Source organism: Sorex fumeus, unplaced genomic scaffold, assembly GCF_029834395.1.
Source record: "Sorex fumeus unplaced genomic scaffold, SorFum_2.1 ptg000043l, whole genome shotgun sequence".
In the NCBI taxonomy this organism is placed as follows: domain Eukaryota; kingdom Metazoa; phylum Chordata; class Mammalia; order Eulipotyphla; family Soricidae; genus Sorex; species Sorex fumeus.
The window spans coordinates 3,960,983-3,983,037 of NW_026606100.1; the positions used below are offsets into that span (position 1 = coordinate 3,960,983).

At 41.2% G+C, this 22,055-nt stretch overlaps 1 protein-coding gene and 1 pseudogene across 1 annotated transcript in view; one reads left to right on the forward strand and one right to left on the reverse strand.

Annotated features, from left to right (window-relative positions):
- The window catches only part of MAPK1 (mitogen-activated protein kinase 1), a 90,808-nt gene that overhangs the window by 47,903 nt on the left and 20,850 nt on the right, over positions 1 to 22,055 (forward strand). The window contains exons 3-6 of the mRNA XM_056120790.1: positions 2,037 to 2,226; positions 16,163 to 16,279; positions 17,255 to 17,369; positions 17,676 to 17,807. Of these exons, the coding sequence (XP_055976765.1) occupies positions 2,037 to 2,226; positions 16,163 to 16,279; positions 17,255 to 17,369; positions 17,676 to 17,807 (554 nt within the window). The remainder of the gene's footprint in view (positions 1 to 2,036; positions 2,227 to 16,162; positions 16,280 to 17,254; positions 17,370 to 17,675; positions 17,808 to 22,055) is intronic.
- On the reverse strand, positions 7,792 to 7,903 carry LOC130029979 (uncharacterized; annotated as a pseudogene).

Sequence of the window (22,055 nt, forward strand, 5' to 3'; positions counted from 1 at the left end):
CTTACATTACTGATGGTAACCTTATTGAGCAAATGTAACTTGAAATTTCCTGTACTCTAGAGTAAAGGAAAAGTATATAAAGTATATTTAAGGAGAAATTATGACGTGCTTACCAGTACTATAATACTTTTTCGCAGGTTTATCAGTTGTCAGTAACTATATTTAGTGTCTTTCTGGCAAATCCAACATCCTCTGTCAGGATCAGTAAAGACTTTTTTTCCCTTGTCCCTTTGTTATTATTGTGGCTCTGCCAAGGGTGATACACACTTGGTTGCAAAGCTCTGGCAGCAGGGCACACATTTGATTTCAGTACTCTTGAGTGTAGCACACTGGTTTGATTGCTTTGGTCACATTTGGAGGTGATGTGGGGGTGGTACAAGAGACTGAATTCACACCCCACACACAAGGCTGATACTTTACAATTTATTCATATCCCCAAGCCCAGTGTGCTATGGAAAAATCTTGGTTAACATCATTTGTGTTAAGAAGTAGGATTTATTGTGATAGGAAAAAGGAAAGAGCATAGACTGAAAGGGCCACTGAATAATAATACCTAGTCGGATCAATACTGAGGGAACTCGTATGGCCTTTTAAATGTTTTCTCATCATTTAAATTAGGCATAGTCCCTCATGACTTAACCCTGAAATTGTATGTCATCATTAACTATGACAACATTGCAGATAAGATGATGCTACATGGGTAAAGATAGATATAGGCATTTGAAAGATATGGGCAGTAAGTTATAGAAGAGAATGTCATCAGAAGAAAGTCTAGTTAATATAGCACTCCAACCATAAGAATTTTTTATCTTTCCAGAGAAAAGCAGCTCACTGTCTCTAGGTAGCCCTTTCCATTTTAAATTAGTTGTTACTAAGTTGTAGTGTTACTTTCATATTTGTTTGGGGATCACACTAAGCAGTGCTTAGAGAGTACGCCTGGCATTGTGCTTGGGGGAAGAGGGTATGGGGGGCCAGGCTCTTGCATATTTCTTTTGTCGAGAATAAAGTCTTTCAAATGTCATGTTTTCTTTTAATCCCATACTTGGATGAATCTAAAGGAGAAATGCAGTATTTTTGCAGAAGTGAATAAAGGAAATGCAAAACCACTGCTAATGAAGTATTATAGTAGTAAGGTTAAAAGCTAAAATTTTTATAATTTAATTTAAGAAGTTTAATTTAAACTTCTATATAGTTACATTAGCATATAGGTAAGAAAGGAAGAAGAGAAAAACTAGTATAAGCCCTCCTTAACACAACTTCCCAGTAGTCTTACTTTCTCAGGATCTTTACATTAACTGAAGAGTCAAAAAAATACTTAGAGGATTGAATTTCTAAGCATGTGTTCTAGGCTGTATTTCCAGTTTCGGAGGGAAATGGGGGGTAAGGGGGTTAAAGACAAGAAGGAAGTAAAAAAAAAGTTCACTGATACTACACTTTGTTGTTACACCAAGTAGGAGAAAAAGGTTTTTCTGCCATTCTCTCCTATTCCCTTCTAACAAGCCTTGGAGCAACTTTGTTAATGGTGGAGTGCTTAGAGGCCAAGGAAGTTGAGATTTAAGATTGACCAGATCTATAACAATATTTATTTTAGGTCTCAGTCATAACTCCTAATCAACACAAGACAGGTACATTACCTATTGTCTCACAATTGTAAGAGTTAACTACTTCAGAATCTTCCTAAGGCCTGAGAGATAGTATAGGGTAGGGCACTTGCCTTGCATGTGGCCAGACCAGGTTCAATCCCCAGCATCCCGTGTGGTCTCCCAAGCACCACCAGGAGTAATTCATGAGTTCAGAGCCAGGAGTAACTCCTGAGCTGATCAGATGTGGCCCTCAAAACAAAACAGAACAGTAGAACAGTATGCAAATTTTCATCATTCCCCGTCCCGTCCCGTCCCGTCCCGTCCCGTCCCCCCCCCCATTCGCCTCTTTAGTAATGGACTATTTGGAAGTTATGGACGCAAGTTTCATTTGATTTTCAGTGTTTTGCCAAAATGAACAACTTTTTGTTTGTTAACCTTAACCTGTCTAACCAGATATATAGTACAGGACCTCATGGAAACAGATCTCTACAAGCTCTTGAAGACACAACACCTCAGCAATGACCATATCTGCTATTTTCTTTACCAGATCCTCAGAGGATTAAAATATATTCATTCAGCTAATGTTCTGCACCGTGACCTCAAACCTTCAAATCTGCTGCTCAACACCACTTGCGATCTCAAGGTTAGCCGGTTTTTTACTCTCTGGGATATATCAAAACTCCCTCAATGTTTGTTTGTTTGTTGGTTTGTTTTTTTAACTGAATCACTGTGAGATAGACCCTTACAAAGCTGTTCATGATTAGATTTCACTCATGCGGTATTCCAACACCCATCCCTCCACCAGTGTACATTTCCTAGCACCCAATATCCCCAGGTTCCCTCCCATCACTCCCACCCACTGCCTGCCTCTATGGCAGGCAATTTTCTTCTCTCTCTTTCCCACTCTCCCTCCCTCTTACCATCCCTTCCTCCCCCCACCACCCCACCCCTGTCTTTTGGGCATTGTGGTTTGCAATATTGATGTTGAAAGGTTATGAAAAATATCTCTTTACCTACTTTTAGCACTCAGATCTTGTCCAGTGTGATCATTTCCTGCTCTTATTGTTATACTGGTCTCTTCTCTGTCTTACCTATCCTCAGCCCCACACACACTTGTGGTTAGTTCCAGCCATTGACCAGTCCTCCTAGATCCCCCTGTTTTCCCTGGCCATGGATATTGCTACTATATATATATATATTTTATATACCACATATGAATGCAGTCATTCTATATCTGTTCCTCTCCTTTTGACTCATTTCACTTATCCTGATACTCTTCGTATCCATCCATTTATAGGCAAATTTCATGACTTCATTTTTCCTAACAGCTGCATAATATTGTAAAGATGTGCCATAGTTTCTTTATCCATTCTTCTGTTCTTGAGCTCTCAGGTTGTTTCTAGACTCTGCCTATGGTGAATAGTGCTGCAGTGAACGCAGGAGCGCAAATAGTGTTTCTGATGTGTGTTTTTGGGCCTCCAGGGTATATTCCTAGAAGTAGTATTGCTAGGTCAAATGTAATCTCAATTTCTATTTTTTTGAGAACTGTTCTCAATGGTATTTTTTAAATGAGGCATTCACAATGAGGAAAAAATTCTGCTGGGGCATTTTTGTATTTACTATTACTTGTATTTTAAACCACATAAGGCTGGAGAGATAGCTCAAGGACTGAGTACTTTGCATGTGAAAGGCCCACATTTGATTCCTGGCACTGCATGTTCCCTTGAGCACCTTTAGGAGCTACCCCCAAATATAGAGCCAAGAATGTTCCCCCAGGCACCTCTGAGTGTAAATGAATACATGATAGCCCGAAAATAAATGATACTCTGACAGAAACACATGAAACATTTTTATGGGAAAAAAAAAAGAACTAGTAAATAGTCCTAGGCCTAAAAAGATAGCTCAAAGGATTAGAGCACATGCTTTGCATTCAGGAGACCCAGGTTTGATCCCTGGCACTCTATGGTTCCCTACAGGCTGGGTGTAACATAAAAAATATAATTCTAGTGTTCCTCGTCCATCCTGTTGCTACTATTTCTCCAGAGGTAATCACTAAAATAAATTGGTATCATTTCTTTCAAACGTTTGTCTCTGCTCTTACATGCATGTGTAGTTTTGTACCTTTTCATATGTGTGGTCTCAAGGGTCAAACCCAGGACCTCACACTACATGGCGTGTGCTCAATAACTGGGCCATACCACTGACCATATGTATGTATGTATGTTTATATATTAACACCAGTGACTTTATTTTTTAATTTCTTAATTTTTGTTTTGTTTTGAGGGCCATATCCAGCAGTGTGCAGTGTATACTCCCAGCTTAATACTTAGAGATCCAGATGGTACCAAGGATCCAGGTGGTACCAGCAATCCTGGACCTCCCTCATGCAAAGCATGTGCTCAGCCTGTTTTGAGTTAGCTCTCTGACCTTCAGCAATTTTTAATTTATTTTTTCAGAGGTTTAGGAGGATTTGTGGCACACCCAGTATTACTCCAGGGCTATTTCTGGAGCTCTGATTAGGGTGTTTGTTGTTTTTAATTTTTTATTTATTTAATTTTTGGGGGGAGGGGGTTACACCTGTCGATGCTCAGGAGTTACACCTCCTACCTCAGCACTCAATCATTCCTGGCGGTGCTTAGAGAACCATATGGGATGCTGGGGATCAAACCGGGGTTGGCTGTGTGCAAGGCAAACATCTACTGTACTATCACTCCAGCCCTCTGATCCGGATTGCCCTCTGGGAAAGCTTGGGGACTATATGCAATGTCAGGGATTGAACTCAGGCCAGCTGCATTATGGGCAAGTGCCTTCTTTACCTCCGTACTATCTCTCCGACCTCCCTCAATAGTATGTTTAAAATAAAGCATTCACATTAGAGAACCCTTAAGTCCCTTATATGCTAGAGATCTCTTTAAAACAGACAACATTTTTATATAATTTTATATTAGTAGAAAGTAGAGCTAAATACAGAAGTCTGTAAATATCTTAAAGAACTCCATAGATTAGAAGACTTAATGTTAAAATGAAAATATTTTACAAGTTGATATATTGATTCAGTGCAATCCCTATCAGAACCTTATATGACATTTTGATGAACTGATACTTACAATGCTCATAGAAATTCAAGAGACCCAAATAAATCAACCCCAAGAAAAACAAAACTGAAAGATCTATACTTTATTGATTTTAAATGTACTACAAAGCTATGACAATTTAAAAAACCAACCAGTGTTAACTGGCATAAATATAAACATAAAGATCTGTAATCAGTGTTTCCTAAAGTGCATGATACTGCCTCCTAGGGAACTCTGTAATGATCCAGGGGGATAGTAGTAGTAGCTCAAATACAATAGCAGGATGCTTTCTGTTTGTTTGCGTAAAAAAGGTAGATTTCTTAGGGGATACTGAATGATTTTATTCCTGAAAAGGGGGCAGTAGTCCAAATAACTTTGAGAACCTCTGACTCTCAATGAATAGACTGGAGGACAGAATGTAAGTTAGAGGTTGATTGGGTCTAATGGGATCAGGGAGGAAAGTGAAGTGGGTACTAAGGGACACAGGTTTCTTTTTTGCAATTAGAAAGTGTTGTAAAATTAATTAATAATAATAACAACACAGGTTTCTTTTTTGCAATTATAAAGTGTTGTAAAATTAAATAGTAATAATGATTATATAATCTGTGACTCTAAAACTATTGCATTATATATATTTAAAACTTATAATATAGGGTACATGTTTACAATAGTATTAAACATTTATGGTTTCAATATATTTACCTCACCTCTCAGTTACCTCATGAACCTTCACCATAAACCTCTAACAATTACTTAACCTACCTCATCATTCTACCCACCCACTCCCCGTTATGTGGTATCATGTAGTATATTTTAAGCAGGTAAGTTATATTGGCATGTAAATTATATCAGTAAAATCTGACTCAAAAGTACATATATATGTATAGTGGTGATCGTTTCTTGAATTTCGGTTCAACAGACATTCCTGTGAAAAGCCCGTTTAGGTATATGTGGCAAAGATGAATGACCATGAAATCTGAAAAGAGGCAGTCAGAAATCTGTTAAAAGACTATTTCATCTGGGGCCAAAGCAATAATACAGTGGGTAGGGCCTTTGCCATGCACCAGGAGTAATCCCTGAGCACAGAGCCAGGAGTAGGCTCTGAGTACCACCAGGTGTGGGTTCCCCCCCACCCTCCTCTAGAAAAGAGAATTATATCTGCTGTAACTGATACTAAGAAAGAACAGTACACATGCAAAGGAGAGTGGTAGATTCTGGTTGCAACTTTGAGAGGCATCAAGAAAAGATTGAATCTGTGCTCGCCCTCCTAAGGATAGGATTTCAGTGGACATGGCCCCTCCCGTTGATCATCGATTTGCTCGAGCGGGCCCAGTAACGTCTCCATTGGAGACTTTGTTGTTACTGTGTTTGGCATATCGAATACGTCACAGGGAGCTTGCCAGGCTCTGCGAGATACTCTTGGTAGCTTGGTAGCTTGGTAGCTCTGCGAGATACTCTTGGTAGCTTGCCGGGCTCTCCGAGAGGGGCGGAGGAATCGAACTCGGGTCGGCCATGTTGGCTGCGTGCAAGACAAACGCCCTACCGCTGTGCTATCGCTCCAGCCCTACAGTGGACAAGTAGTGATCATGATATAGGACCCAGTAGGCAGACAGAACAACAAATGAGTTAAAAGTAAAGAACAAATGCACAAACCCTGAGGCCTACTTTAGTGCCTAAAGATTTGGGTAAGTAAGTCATTGACTTTGAGGTGGAGAGGTTGATTGGAAGTAGATCAAGAAAAACCTTCTAGGACTATCTTTAAAAGATATTAGGTTCTGTCATCAGGTTATTAAATTATCTGGTGTCATTGTTTATTTGAAACAGGTTGGTGGCAAAAGTCTTGTGAAGTTTTGTGGAGGACAGATCCCTGCATCAGATGTAGCTGGGTTGAGCTCTGTTCTTTTGAGTCATATGACATGGATACTTTCCCATAAATCTGTGCAGCCCAGATCTGGCCTACCATTCCCTTTTAGAGAAAAAAAATTTACTCAGCAACTCCCAGTAATACCCTGGAGTATTTTTATTATTACCTTCCCCCTGGATTATTCGAACACTTGGCGGGAAAGTGCAGCAGTGTGCAGTGTTACTCATTTTAGAAAACACTGGTATAACCAAAAGTCTGGGGTGGGGAGGGGGGCACCAAAGGAATGAAGCTGCTCTTAGGAATGACTGACTACTCTTCTTAGGCATTTAGTGATTTTCTTGAAAAATCACATTCATATATTTGCATCACCTAGTACTTTTTTTATTCCATTGTTTTTTGAGCCACAGCTGATTGCTCAGGGCTTACTCCTGGCTCTGTGTTCCGAGACTTCTTCTGGCAGGGATCAGAAACCATATGGGATGCTGGGGATCAAATCCAGGGTAGCTGTGTATGACAAGTATATTACCTGTTGTATTGTCTTTCCAACTCCTCCTGGTGCTTGTCTTTTTTTCATGTTTCTTACCATTGTGATTCTATAATGACAGATTGCTTTTGCTTGTCTTTGGAGAAACAGTTTTATTAAATTTGTCAATTTGTTTGATTTTGGGGCCACATCAGTTGGTTGGTGCTCAGGGCTTAGGGATTATTCCTGGTTGTGCTTGGGGGACCATATGTGTTACCAAAGATTTAACCAGGTCGGCCACATTCAAAGCAAACTTCCTACTCTCTGTGCCCAAGAGAAACAATATTTTGAAGTGCTTAATATTTATGAGAAAGATTGATTCTTACTGTTGTTTGGAAAAAAAAGATAACCATATTTTATTGTCATTTCTGTTTGTGAATTTTATTTTACCTATTCACTCACCAAAAGGTACACCCACAGAGGTAGATGTGTATTGTTAGTCATCTGCATATGGATAACTCAAGCATATGATACTTTAGTTTTTACAGCCACATAGTTTCCCACATTTAACAATGTACATATGGGATGCATGTAACTTACATGTATGTAAATATTGAGATAATCTGATTCTAAAGATGAGGATATCATAAGTCACTGATTAGTCATGGATTTGCACTGATTGAGCATGTCTGAAAGACAAGACAGTATGGTGGTAGCCTAGGTACATACATGTAGCATAAAAGAGTGACAGTGAGGCTTAAGTTTTGCTTTAGTTCTAGAGTCATTGTTACCCATCACATTTTTTCATGTCACATGGGTAATGTGCCAAATATGCACAAGATTGAAGGGTGGCACATATCACACAAATGTGTGAAGACCCAATCTTTTTTTTTTTTCTTTTTGTGTCACACCCAGCGATGCACAGGGGTTACTCCTGGTTCATGCACTCGGGTTACTCCTGGCCGTGCTCAGGGGACCATATGCCATGTTGGGAATCGAACCTGGGTCAGCCGCTTGCAAGGCAAACGCCCTACCCGCTGTGCTATCACTCCAGCCCCATCAATCATCATGTTTATGAACCAGAGAAGGATCCTCACATTTTCAGTACCTGGGGTGATGTGATACAGAAATGATGGTGAAAAAAGATTTAGATCAGGAGGGTAGATAGGCAACAGTTTATGAATGTTCTTGAAGATCATACTTAAAGAATTTGTTCTTATGTAAGCAGAGGGAATTATTAAAAGTTTGGTTGGTTTTTGTTTTTCTAATTTTAGACCATGTGGTTTAGTGTTTTTGGGTTTTGTGGGTTTTTTGGTTTTGTTTGTTTGTTTTTGCTTTTTGGGTCACATCCAGCGATGATCAGGGGTTACTCCTACTTCGCACTCAGGAATTACTCCTAGCAGAGCTCAGGGGACTATATAGGATTCTGGGAATCAAACCCAGGTTGGCCATGTGCAAGGCAAATGCCCTACCCGCTGTGCTGTAGCTCCGGTCCCATGTGGTTTAGTTTTGAGCCAGAGAAATTACTTATGTTTTAGAAATAACACCTGGAAATTTAAATTAGATTTTAGGCATGTAAAAGATAATTTTCTTAATCTGTAAGGATTAAAAATACTAAATCAGTAATTTAATAAACTAAACTAAGTCTAAACTTGCCAGTGGCTGATGAATTGTAGAAGCAGCTAATTCTAAAGCTTTTGGGGAAGTTTCAGCCATTGTGTTTCATCTGCCTCTTACCAACACCCAGCTACTTTCTCTAGATTATTACTCTTGACTTTCCAGGTTCTTTTCATATTTCTGTCTCTTTAATGTTCAGGTACCTCTTCAAATAGATTCTCCACAGAGAAGACCTATCTCATCATAAGCGCTCTGTCTATTACCACTGTATCGGTGTCTCTTGCTCTGTAACAAGTCACCTGAGAGTGTGGTAGCCAAGAACAACAAACATTAGAGCATGTTAGATCACAATTTCAGTCAGAAATTCAGTCCAGGTGCAGCAAGATGACTGGTCCCAGCTACAGTTTCTGATCCTTGCCTCAAAGACATGAAGGGGAAATACTGAAATCATGCCTTACACGCCTGCAGTTGTTTCTGTCAGTTGAAACATCTTTATGTAATTCATGTATACTGGGCTTCCACAAACATGCCTGATGGTTCCAAATACCCTAGAAGACAGAGCCAGGTGGAACTGGCAGCTTCATGAAAGGAATATAGTTACACAGCCTCATTTCTACTACTTCCTGTTGGGTTAGTTATAGGAGTAACGATACCAGTTCTGCCTTCCAGCTGCAACTCGAACCAAAATATTTGTAAGAAGAGCATGGGGAATGGGTTATATTGGTGAGTTCCTTTTTAAAAAATAGTCTTTCCACAGCTGTGTTTAAAATGATTTATAGGGGCTGGAGTGATAGCACAGCGAGTAGGGCGTTTGCCTTGCATGCGACTGACCCGGTTTGATTCCCAGCATCCCCCGAGCACTGCCAGGAGTAATTCCTGAGTGCATAAGCCAGGAGTAACCCCTGAGCATCGCTGGGTGTGACCCAAAAAGCAGAAATAAATAAAAATAAAATTATTTATAACTTTTATCTCTGTCTTTTTAGATATTTAAGTTTCTAATCAAGCTTTTTATAATGTAGTTCCCATTTTTTTGTCCACTCTTCCAGAGGAATGTAGAAATGAAGTCCTAGTATTTGGCCTAATTGACCTGTGAATTTCATATGTTGTGTTTTTTGCTTGCTTTTTTTTGTGTGTGTGTGTGTTTGTTGTTGTTGTTTTTAGTTTGAGGTTTGTTGCTCAAACTCTGACCCAGAGGAGCTTTTGTATCAAAACTGGACCGGTACAGTTTATGTAAATTCTGGGCATAGAAGGCTGTGAGAATCTGTGATCAGGGATGAACCTGGGTGAAGGGATAAGGGACTAATGAGATCATGGTGGAGGAATGTTGAAACACTGTTTGAGGGATTGGTGTAGTAGTTCTACAACTATAAAATAATGACTTCAGTAATTGTAAACTATGATACCTCAAAAGATTTTAAAAATCAATATTGAAATGAAAAAGGCTCTAATCATGAATATGTATCCTTCCCTAACAATGGAGACGTTACTGGGCCCGCTCGAGCAAATTGATGGACCATGGGAGGACAGTGACAGTGACAGACAAGATGCATATTCTCTAATTGCACAATTAAAAATACGACTTTTTGTGTCCATTTACACTACAGAAGGCTGACTGAGTAATAAGATTTGATTGAACTTAAATCAGAAGGAGAAGTGTTAAATCTCAAGAGAAGAAACTGTGGGTCATGGATATATTGAAACGGTGTGGTGGAGTCCAACATGGTAAATTTTGGCTGAGAATGGTTGAGAGCATTGTTTCCTAATGTCGGGAATATTTCATCCTGGGTAGTGGGTCTGGAGTGAAGTAGGGGCAGCAGTAACCCTGGGTACAGCTGGGAAGTACTTGGTATTTGTTTACTTTTGCTCGAGCAGGCCCAGTAACGTCTCCATTGGAGATTTTGTTGTTACTGTGTTTGGCATATCGAATACGTCACGGGTGGCTTGCCAGGCTCTGCCGTGTAGGCGAGATACTCTCGGTAGCTTGCTGGACTCTGCGAGAGGGGTGGAGGAATCGAACTCGGGTCGACCATGTTGGCTGCGTGCAAGGCAAACGCCCTACCGCTGTGCTATCGCATTTGTTTACTTAAAGAAGGTAAATTCCCAGGAGGAGGTGGTGAGTTTTTTTCCCCCTGAAAAGGGGGTAGTAGCCACATGGGTGGAAGCCTCTGGCTGATTTGTCTTCTTCAGATATAAGAAGAAATCTGTTATTTATTGCTACCTGAGTAGAAATCATGTGAGATAAGATTGTGTTGCTGATCTCTTGGGCATGAGTATTAGGAGATCTTTTCGCAGTTTTCTTCACAAAAATTGGTAGAAAGGGCTCCTAAGAAACAAGGTACATACTGGTACATTGATAGATCAGTCAAGCTAAAGTTAACATTACGATCCTTAGTAAAAGTTGATGGACACAAAAAAGGCAGAGGAATGAATGTATGTAGCTCAGTAATAGAACACTTGGATGTTTGATACCCAGAGTTCAATCCCCAGCATCAGGCACACAAAATGAAAAGTTTAGGGGCAGGAAAAGGCACTTGATTTGCACATGACTGATTTGGATTTAATTCCTGACACTGCCTTTATTACCCTGAACACAACAATGAGGTGTGATTCCTGAGTACAGAGCTAAGAATAAGCCCTGAGCACTGCCAGTGTGGCCCCAAAACAAAAAATTTACAGCCACATATCAGTACCAGTTGATAGGCTAACAGAACCATAATCACAACAGAGTTGCAGTGGCATTGACAAGCCAACTTTCTTTTGGAGGGAAGTCCAGAGGACATTAGGCCTATACCTATTGGTACTCAGGACTTAATCTTGACTCTGTGTTCAAGGATCACTCCTGCCCTGGCTCAGGGAACTATATGCAGTACCAGGAATGGAATTAGGGTAGGCTGTGTGCAAGGAAAGCACCTAAACCACTATACTAAATCTCTGGCCAACAATAAAGGTGAGGCCTGATATATATGGTGAAGCTTATGTAGACAGGAAAGTAAGCTGTCAGAACTATGAAGTAGAATCCAGAATTTTTCTCACTATGTAACTCTGAGAGTAAGTAAAGAAAAAACATTGAAATTATCTCCTTTTGAAAATTAGTGACTGCATCAGAATATGGAAATTGCAGAACCCCAGTATGTAACTTTGAGGGGGAGGCACACCTGACTATGCTTATAGATGTTACCAGCTCTGTGTACTGGGACCATGCAGTGCTGGGGGTTAAACCAGGACTCCCTCATGAAAATATCCATTGCATGTAGATAGCCCTTTGAGCTATCTACAGATAGTAGCCTTTTTTTGTCTGTTTATTTTTGTTTTGGGGTCACACCTGTCAATGCTTAGGTATTATTCCTGGCTCTGCACTCATGAATTACTACTGGCAGTGCTGGGGCACTATTTAGGATGCAGGGCTGGGGTGGGGGGACAGATCATCAAACCTGGGTTAGCTGTTAGCTGTACAATGCAAACACTATGCTCTGGCCTCTAGGTATGGAACTTTTTTACTTTTTGGGGGGAGGGGTCACTCCCAGTGATGCACAGGGTTTACTCCTGGCTCTGCACTCAGGAATTATTCCTGGCGGTGTTCAGGGGACCATATGGGATACTGGGAATCAAACCGGGGTTGGCCGCGTGTGAAGCAAGCGCCTTACCTGCTGTGCTGTCGCTCCAGCCCCATGTGTAACTTTTTTTCAATAATTTTATTTATTTATTCTTCTTATATTTATTGAATCACTGTGGGAAAAGTTACAAAGCTTTCAGGTTTAAGTCTCAGTCATATAATGATCAAACACCTTTCCCTTCACCAGTACTCATTTTTCACCACCAAGAACCCCAATATACCCCACTCCCAATGCCTGTGAGGCAGATTATTTCTACTTAACTCTTCTTTACATTGATTACATTCATTATTTCGACAAAAGGTGCGCCATTATTGCCCCCCCCCCCAAACAATCAGAATTACTGAAAAGGCATTGTGAAATACTTTGTTTTCTATAGCTGGTTATGAGAATCATATAATGATTTTGGAGCAACACCCTTTTCCTCCCAGGGAGGCATGGCGCCGTAGATTAGTAGTTTAACGCATGGTCCATTCACTTTTCTGCTGCAAGCTGCCGGGCTATGGATTAAATAATCTTGCTTCTGGAGCCATGGCTGTGCCAGAGAGCCGCTCCGTGGGGGCAGCTCGTGACCTCGGTAGGGCGTGAAGGATGAGCCGGTACCGTCCCCCTTCCAATGAGACTGCAGTTGCCCCATCACCGCCGGCTCATATCTGGCTTTCCAATAAGGTCTGAGGTGGCGACCACCTTGTATGCAGTCTGGATGCATTTCTGCCAAAAGCCGCTGGGTTTTGAGGCCGTTAATCAGCTTGATCAGGAGCCAGAGAGGCCGTTTGTAGGCGGCGACTCAGGGTCTCGTTGGGATGGGGAGGAAGGGGCTGGTTCCACCTCCATCTGGTGAGGCCCCGCGTGTCTCGTCACTGCAGACCCAAACCTGACTGTCCAGTGGCCTCTGGAGGATGGCGGTTACCAGGCCGCCAAGGGGAACAGGCAAAGGCACGAAACCTATCCCCACCTGGAGTGGCCCAGCCCGAGTAACCTACTGCAGGAACAGGACGCATTTCTGCTAAAAGCCTTTGAGTTCCAAGATTTGTTTCTGAGTCTCTAGGATAATGGCCGTTAAGCAGTTCGATCAGGAACCAGAGAGGCCATGCCTCCAATTATATAGCTGAGCCGGAGGTGATTTGTGGGTGTGTCTCCCACATACCTAACTTTTGACCGTTTACTTTCTTGGAAAACTTTGCCCCAAGTTTTTGGGGTCTGGCCAGAGGCACAGCAGCAATTTTGGGGTATCTGGAAGTCTGAAGGCGCCATCAGGCTGCTGATGCACTGGCTTCACAGGTACAGATTGACCTACTGGCGGCACCATACCCCCCCACCCCCCAATATGTAACTTTTTTAAATGCTACAGTTTCAACAAGTGGCATGGTGATTGTAATCAAGACTAGAGGAAGACATTTGTGAATGGATAGGAATTTTCTAAGTTCTGTGGCACCAAATAGGGGGCGTTTAAACAGCTGCTGTTACCTGTTTTAAGCCCTATAAATATCTTAAGCATTTTCCCTCCTTCTTGGCTTATCTCTTAGCTAGTTTTATGTCTTATCTCTTAGCTAAATTAAAACAGTAGGATCCAAAAGAAACTATTAAAGCCTGGCTTATGCCATTATCTGGCCTGTCTTGGTTAACATTATCTTTCTTTCAGACAGCCCCTATCCCCTGCAAAAGCATTAAAATGACTGATACGAAAAAGAATTACTGCTAAGTTATCCCCACCACCATGAGGGTATGTTCACATATTGGGACTATCCTGTCAAGTGATATCTGTCCCTGTTGTGCAGTTTCAGTTGGGATCGGGAAAAATAAACTCTTGCTTGGTGCAAAAATAAGTATTAAAATGTTCACAATTGGGAGCCAGAGAGAGAGAGTACAGTGAGGGCACTTGTGTTGCCTTGCATGTGGCTGACTCTGGTTCGATCCCTGATGTCCCAACCTGCAGGGAATAATCCCTGAGTGCAGAGCCAGGAGTAAGCCCTAAGCACTGCTGGATGTGGCCAAAAAAACATTTTCATCATCATCTGCCCTGCAATTATTTGAGACTAAAGATTTTGTTAGATTTTATATACATTGGAGACTGAATTACTACTATAGTATTGAATAGCCAGATGATGAAAGGCCAGCAGATATTTCTGTCACAGAAAAAAATTAGAAATTAGACTTTGCAGCACTATTCACAAGCCAAAGTCTGAAAACAACTTAAGTGTCCAAGAACAAGTGACTGGATAAAGAAATTATAGTGCATGTGCACAGTGAAATATTACTCAGCTTTAAGAAAATAGGAAATCATGTAATTCACTGCTACATGAAAAGATCTAGAGAGTATCCTGTTGAGTGAAGTTAATCAGAAGGACACATGCAGAATGATTTCTCCCATATGAAGGATATTAAGAAATATAGTAGGAGAATAACAAATGTCTAAAAAGTCAGAAACTATTACTGGTTTTCAGTAGGAAGATTACCACTGGGGGAACATTGTGGGCAGGAGAGTCATTGGGATAATAGTGGAGGGAAGCAGACAATCTTGTGAGGGTGTGGTGCTAAGAGTGTTTTGTGCATGAAAACCTATCATTGACAGATTTTTAAACCATGGTGCCTAGAATGAAACTGAAAATAATCACGACGATCACGACCATCCTGTTGTTCGTCGATTGCCTCGAGCAGGCCCCAGTAACGTCTCCTTCGTCCTAGCCCTGAGATTTTTTTTTTAAAGTGCTATATTCAAGGCTCTTTCAGGGTTAGGAGAATGAGACCCATCATTGTTACTGGTATTTGGCATATTGGGTACGTCACAGGGAGTTTGCCAGACTCTGCCGTGTGGGCAGGTTACATTCGGTAGCCTGCCAGTTTGTCCAAAGTAGGAATGAGATGATAAGATATCATCTATATATACCTGCCAGTAGCTAGACAGTTACACCCACCAACTGCCGTGTAACCCCAACAAGGGCCAGAATCCAGAGATTATCACACTCAGCTCCCGGAAGCGCGCGGCTTATATATCTATATATATAACTTATAAGTTATATATCTATATAACTGAAAATAATAGATAACAAAAAATTAAAAACTAGGATTCTTGGGGCTGGAGCGATAGCATAGCGGGTAAGGCCTTTGCCTTGAACGCAGCTGACCTCAGTTCGATTCCCAGCATCCCATTAGGTCCACTGAGCACTGCCAGGAGTAATTCCTGAGTGAAGAACCAGGAGTAGATCCTGTGCATCACCGGGTGTGACCCAAAAAGAAAAAAAAACCCCTAGGGTTCTTAAAAAGTCTTTAATATAGAAGCATCTTCAGAAAGTTTGGGAGTACATTTTATTCACAGAAGATGGAGGAAGGGGAAGAATCTTTTGAAATTACTATATTCATGGCACATGTGGAAGAATAACAACAGGAAGTCTGAGGATTAGATGGCAAATGTAGGTTGCATAGCTGACCCTAGGAGTGATGATGCTTGGAACATCAGCTGACAGCCTGAGAAATGAGTTTGATGGCTTTTGGTGGCTTTATTTTAACACAGATCAGTTTTTACAAGTGATGTGAGATTGCTGTAGTAAGCTAAGCAGATAATGAAATATGTCCTGTTAAGCACCAGAAAGATTGCCCAGTCAATTGAGTGCATGCTTTCCACACAGGGGGTCCGGTTCAATCCCTAAAACTTCATGGACCCAGAGCACTACAAGGGATAGCCCCTGAGCATCAAAGACCATGGCTCCAAAACAAAATAAAATAGGTATCCTATTGAAGACTTCTCAAAGCCTTTTTTTTTTTTTGGTTGACATCATTAGATTATTTGAAAGATTAAATAATAATTTGTAAAATTTCCAGCAAAGTATCCACCACATAGCCGTGGTAGCAGCTACTTATTAACATCATTACTGCTGTTGTCTTTTTAACTTTTATGTTTTGATATTAAATTAGCAACTTGATTAAAAAGTGTATTCTTTTTTCTCTCTCAGATCTGTGACTTTGGTTTGGCTCGTGTTGCAGATCCGGACCATGATCACACAGGATTTCTGACAGAGTATGTAGCCACACGTTGGTACAGGGCTCCAGAAATTATGTTGAATTCCAAGGTAAGGATTAAGGTTGCATGAAAAGAAAAACCAGGAGTTCAAAAATGTGATCATAAGTGGCAATAGGCATGTCTCTCAAGTCTGTGGTCAGCCCATATCTAGTCATACTAAGTAGCTACTTTAATCTCCTATTTACCATTGATCCTTTGGGTTCTGGGTTTTGGTCTTTTATTCTCAGCTGGCGTAGTGCTGAGTTGAAGGGCATGCTTTTCTAATTACTATGAAATAAATGATGTATAAAAAATAAATGATTGTTTCCCACCTATTGATTGAACCCTCTGAAGTCCTACCTAGAGTAGCTTTTACTCCTACTTCAGCCACTGAAGTTGGCTTGGACTGATATTATATTGTATATTTGTGTGTATATTTATGAGTATGTCCCAGAGTTTGTCAGAAAGGTCAGAATTTACCTAAAAATTTACCATGTACGAAATTATATTTGAAGAAAATAAGCGGTCTTGCAGAAGGTTTACGTTCTGGAATTACCATACTAGTTTCTCATGGTAAAGTTTTTGTTGTATTTTTCTGGCACTTAGAAATTAGTCCTGATGGTGCTGAGAGAACCATGTGAGATCCTGCAGATTAAACCCAGGTTGGCCATGTGCAAGGCAAACTCCCTACCGACTGCACTGTCTCTCAGGTCCCCTCCAGCCCATTTGTAAAAATTTTTATTTGGAGCAGCTCGGCAATGCTCAGGGACTAGTCCTGGCTCTGTGCAGGGATGCAGGGATCACACCCAGATCTCCATCATGTAAAGAATGTACTCCACCCTACTGAGCTACTTCTTTAGCCTCTCAATATCTTAGTTAAAAGCCAAATAATTGTTTCTTCATTTTCTTTCTTTATTTCAGAATTATATAGCCGTGAGGGCTAGGGGGACTACTGAAACTCCTGTTAAACATGCACCTGTGATACAGGAAGATCTGTTGTTATATCACACAAAATAACATTCATCTTTTTCCTTTTCTATGACAGGGCTATACCAAGTCCATTGATATTTGGTCTGTAGGCTGCATTCTGGCAGAGATGCTGTCCAACAGACCCATCTTCCCAGGAAAGCATTATCTTGACCAACTGAATCACATTCTGGGTAAGGTTCCCAAGCATTCTGGGAGCTAGATTTACTCAGTTTACTGTCTCAGTTTACATCAGAGACTCTTGGATAATAAGAATTCTGACAATTCTTTAACCTATATTAGATGTGTTTTTATCTTCCTTGATTTAAAACATTAAGGACCCTTGTATACCCTTGTATAAACTTCTTTATACAAAGATAAACATTGGGAGGTGATGGAAAAAGTATTTTTTACTAGGGTCCTTTCTGCTTCACTGCTAATAATATGTGGCTGGTTTACCCTGATGATGGCTATTAATAGCTGATTATTTTATCTGATAGGTATTCTTGGATCTCCATCACAGGAAGACCTGAATTGTATAATAAATTTAAAAGCTAGAAACTATTTGCTTTCTCTTCCACACAAAAATAAGGTGCCATGGAACAGGCTGTTCCCAAATGCTGACTCCAAAGGTAAATAATATTTCATTGATTGTTTTTCTTTAACTTAGCTTTATGTTGATTTGTTTTGCTTGTTAGGTTAACTTTTCAGGTTGCTATGGCTATAGGATAGTGCCTTTATTTAATGTTCACTTTATTGCTCCTGTCCCTTTTTATTTGGGAGCAGTGATGGTAGTGTCAGAGAGTTGGGGTCTATAATTCTTACCTTTTTTTTTAAATATTGTCATCTCTTTGTTTCTTCTATTTGATTGATTTTGGGGCCACACCTGGCTGTACTTAGGAGGCGTTAGTTCTGGTAGTGCTCAGGGGACCATTTAGTGTTAGGGATCCAACATGGTGTCTCCCACATGCAAAGCATATGCTCCAGCCCTTAGAGCTATTCTTCCCAGCCCTCACTTTTAATTTCTTTGTTATTGTATAACTTGAACCAAGTTCGCCTTTTTAGGATTCAAAAAGTCAAGGAGTGCATAAAATAAAGTATACCTTCATCTTGTCATTATATCATTTATAGTCATGCTTATTAAAGAATAATTTCTGTAGTGAAATCCATCCACTTTTAATATGCAGCTAATTTTTTAAAAAATTTTTTTTTATTTATTGAATCACTGTGAGAACAGCCACAAAGCCTTTCAGTTTAAGTCTCGGTCAGTCGTACAATGATCAAACACCCATCCTTTCACCAGTGCACATTTTCTATCACCAAGAACCCCAGTATACCCCCCATCCCACCCCTCCCCGTGCCTGTGTGACAGATTTCCACTTTACTCTCTCTACGTTGATCACATTCAATTATTACGTCAAAAGGCCCACCATTATTATTTGGAATTTTCTCCAACAATCAGGCTGCCAAAAAGACATCATTAGATAATTTGTTTTCTGTTGCTGATTATGAAGAGCATATGATGTCGCACGGCCACTATCACGGCCACGCGATTTTGATTTCCAATATTTTAGTAATAAGTCTGAAGGGATTACTGCCAAAAGTCACTGGGTTCTGAGATTGGTTTGTGTGCCTCTAGGTTCATGGTCGTTCAGGAGCCAGAGGAGGCGTTCGTGGGCGGCAGCTCATCAGGGCAGGGAGTTGGGCCGGTTCTACCCCCCATCCCATGAGGCCCCGCTTGCCTCGTCACTGCAGTCTCACACCTGGCTGTCTGTTAGGCTCTGAAAGATGGTGACCACCAGGCCGCTGCCGCCAGGGGGGAAAGGCGGAGGGACAAACACTCTTCCCCTCCCAGGGTGGCACAGCACCATAATTTAATGCACAGTCCAGATGCATTTCTGCCAGAAGTTAGTGGTATCCGAGATTGGTTTGTGTGGCTCTGGGATCATGGCCGTTCAGGAGCTGGAGGAGGTGTTTGTGGGCGGCAACTCAGGGCCTCATCAGGTCAGGGAGAAGATTTATGCAGCTAAATTTTTTTTAAAAAGCATGTAGTCCTATAGCTACCACTAGAATCTTAGTAATGTATTATTTTTATCACCCCAGAAGTTGTCTCATGCCCTCTTGTAATCAGTTTCTTCCCTTGTTCCTAGCCATCTAGCCATCTCTTCCTATACTTTCACTTTTCATAAATGCCATGTAAATACAGTTTTGCAGTATGTAGCTTTTTGTGTCTGGATCTCCTCCTTGGAGTAATGCATTTGAGATACATTGATGATGTTACTTATTAATCTTTTCAAGAATGGTGCTGGAATAATTACATATCAGTATTTGGTGGTGGAGGGAACCCTGAAAATACAGTGTTGGCCTAAAATTCTTAAATTTTGTGAAGAAAACAGTGTATTTTTTTTGTGCACTGTAGCACTGTCCTCCCATTGTTCATCGATTTGCTCAAGTGGGCCCAGTAACTTCTCCATTGTGAGACTTGTTGTTTGGCATATCGAATACACCACGGGGAGCTTGCCAGGCTCTCTGAGAGGGGTGGAGGAGCGGCTGGAGCGATGGCACAACAGGTAGGGTGTTTGCCTTGCACGCAGCCGACCTGGGTTCGATTCCCAGCATTTCCAGTGGTCCCCTGAGCACTGAGTAATTCCTGAGTGCAGAGCCAGGAGTAACCCCTGTGCATTGCCAGGTGTGACCCAAAAAGCAAAAAAAAAAAAAAGAGGGGGTGGAAGAATTGAACTCGGGTCAGCCTGGTCGGCTACATGCAAGGCAAATGCCCTACCCGCTGTGCTATCGCTCCAGCCCTTTTTTGTTGTTGTTGTTACCTCAGATTAAATAAAGATTCCTTACTTATAACATCTACAGCATTGTCCATAAAAGAAAAAGGTGATTCATTAAATTTTATTGATTTAATAGTTGACAATATTTTTCTTTCTCTTTTTCTTTTTTTCAATTTTTGCTTTTTGGACCACACCCTAATAATGCTAGGGCCTACCTCCCAGCTTGGAGGTTGTTCCCAGGGGTGCTTGGAACCAAACCTGGCCTCCTGTATGCAAAGTATTTGCTCAGCCTGTTAGGCTATTTCTGGCTTTATTCACATTTAACATGTATCTGTTAAATATGTATTAGACAGCTTGTATTCCTGGTTCACTGCTCAGGGGACCATGTGAAGTACTGCGAATCAAACCAGGGCCATCCACATGCAAAGCAAACACCTTAACCTTTGTACTATATGTCCAGCTATTTATTTTTTAATCCAGCTATTTTTAAAAACTTTATACGAGGAGCTGTAACGATACAAAGAGTGAGGCTCTTGCCTTGCATGTAGCTAACCTGAGTTTGATTCATGGTACTCCATAGAATCCCGAGTACCACCAGGAGTGTTCCCTGAGCACAGAGTCAGAAGTAAGTCCCTTGCACTGCTGGATATGGCCCCCAAATCAACAATAAGTAAATATGTGTGTATATATGTGTGTGTATGACATATAAACATACATATTTACACACACATAAATTTTATGTGTGTGTGAGAGAGAGAGATTTTTACTTGTTTGGGGGATGTGCTAAAGTGGCCCAGCATTTACCTTGCTCTTGCATGTGTAAGGCCTTAGATTTGATCCCTGACTCTGTGCAGTCCTTCTTCCCACTCCAGTACTACTAGGCATAACCCTCACAAAATTTTTGTTGACTTTTGGGCCAAACCCCATGGTGCTCAGGGCTAACTCCTAGCTCTTCATTCAGGGATCACCCCTGGTGGTGCTCGAAGGAGCACAAGGGGTGTGACAGTTGAACCCCGGTCTACAAGGCAAACACCCTACCCACTGTACTGTCACCCCAGAAATCTTTTTCAATAATGACAGTAAGGTAATGATGTTGATGAAAATTGCCATTTACGATTTTTTTAATTGTAGGAATATTTTATTAAGGAGGTAAAACTAATATTCCCTAGAGGTCATGCAAATAGAATTGTGTTGCATGTTTTCCCATGTGTATATGTAGATCTACTTTAGGCTTATCTTTAATCTTCTAAGTTCTCTGTTGAAATTTTGCTTCTAATTGCTTATTTTATGTGTATATGTATAATTTTTAAAAATTACTGTCAAATCTTTAAAAAATGTAATATATCAACATAAGATTCAGAAATACTTGGTTATGGGTCCAAGTCGATAGTACAGCATATAGGTGCTTGCCTTACACAAAGCCAATCCAGGTTGGATCCCGTTACTCCATATGGTCCCCCACGCCTCCCAGTAGTGAGCCCTGAGCACAAAACCAGGATTAAGCCCTGAGGATCATTGGTGTGGCTCAAACCTTACTCCCCCCCTCCCCAAGAAAAATACTTGGTTTTTAAAAACTGAATTTTTTTTTTCTTTTTGGGTCACACTTAGCAATGCACAGGGGTTACTCCTGGCTCTGCACTCAGGAGTTACTCCTGGCAGTGCTCAGGGGACCATATGGGATGCTGGGAATCGAACCTGGGTTGGCTGCATGCAAGACAAACACCCTACCCGCTGTGCTATCTCTCCAGCCCCAGAAACTGAATTCTTGATGTAGGGAGATGATCCTGAGGGCTGGAACAACGTGCTTTTGCGTGCTGCAGCCCTGGATTCAGTCCCTGGAACCACATAGTCCCCTTTCCCCCACCCCACCAGGAGTGACTCCTGAGCACCAACAGTTACAGTGTGCACCCCCTGCTTACATTTTGAGGGTTTGGGGAGCCCCCTCTGGCTGTGCTCAGAGCTTACTGCTGGCTCTGCACTCAGGGATCTCTCCCAGCAGGGCTCAGGGTACCAGGGATCGAACCTAGTCTGTCTCTTGCAAGGCAAGCACCATACCCACTGTACTATTGCTTCAGGCCCCCCAAATTTTTGTAATTCTTT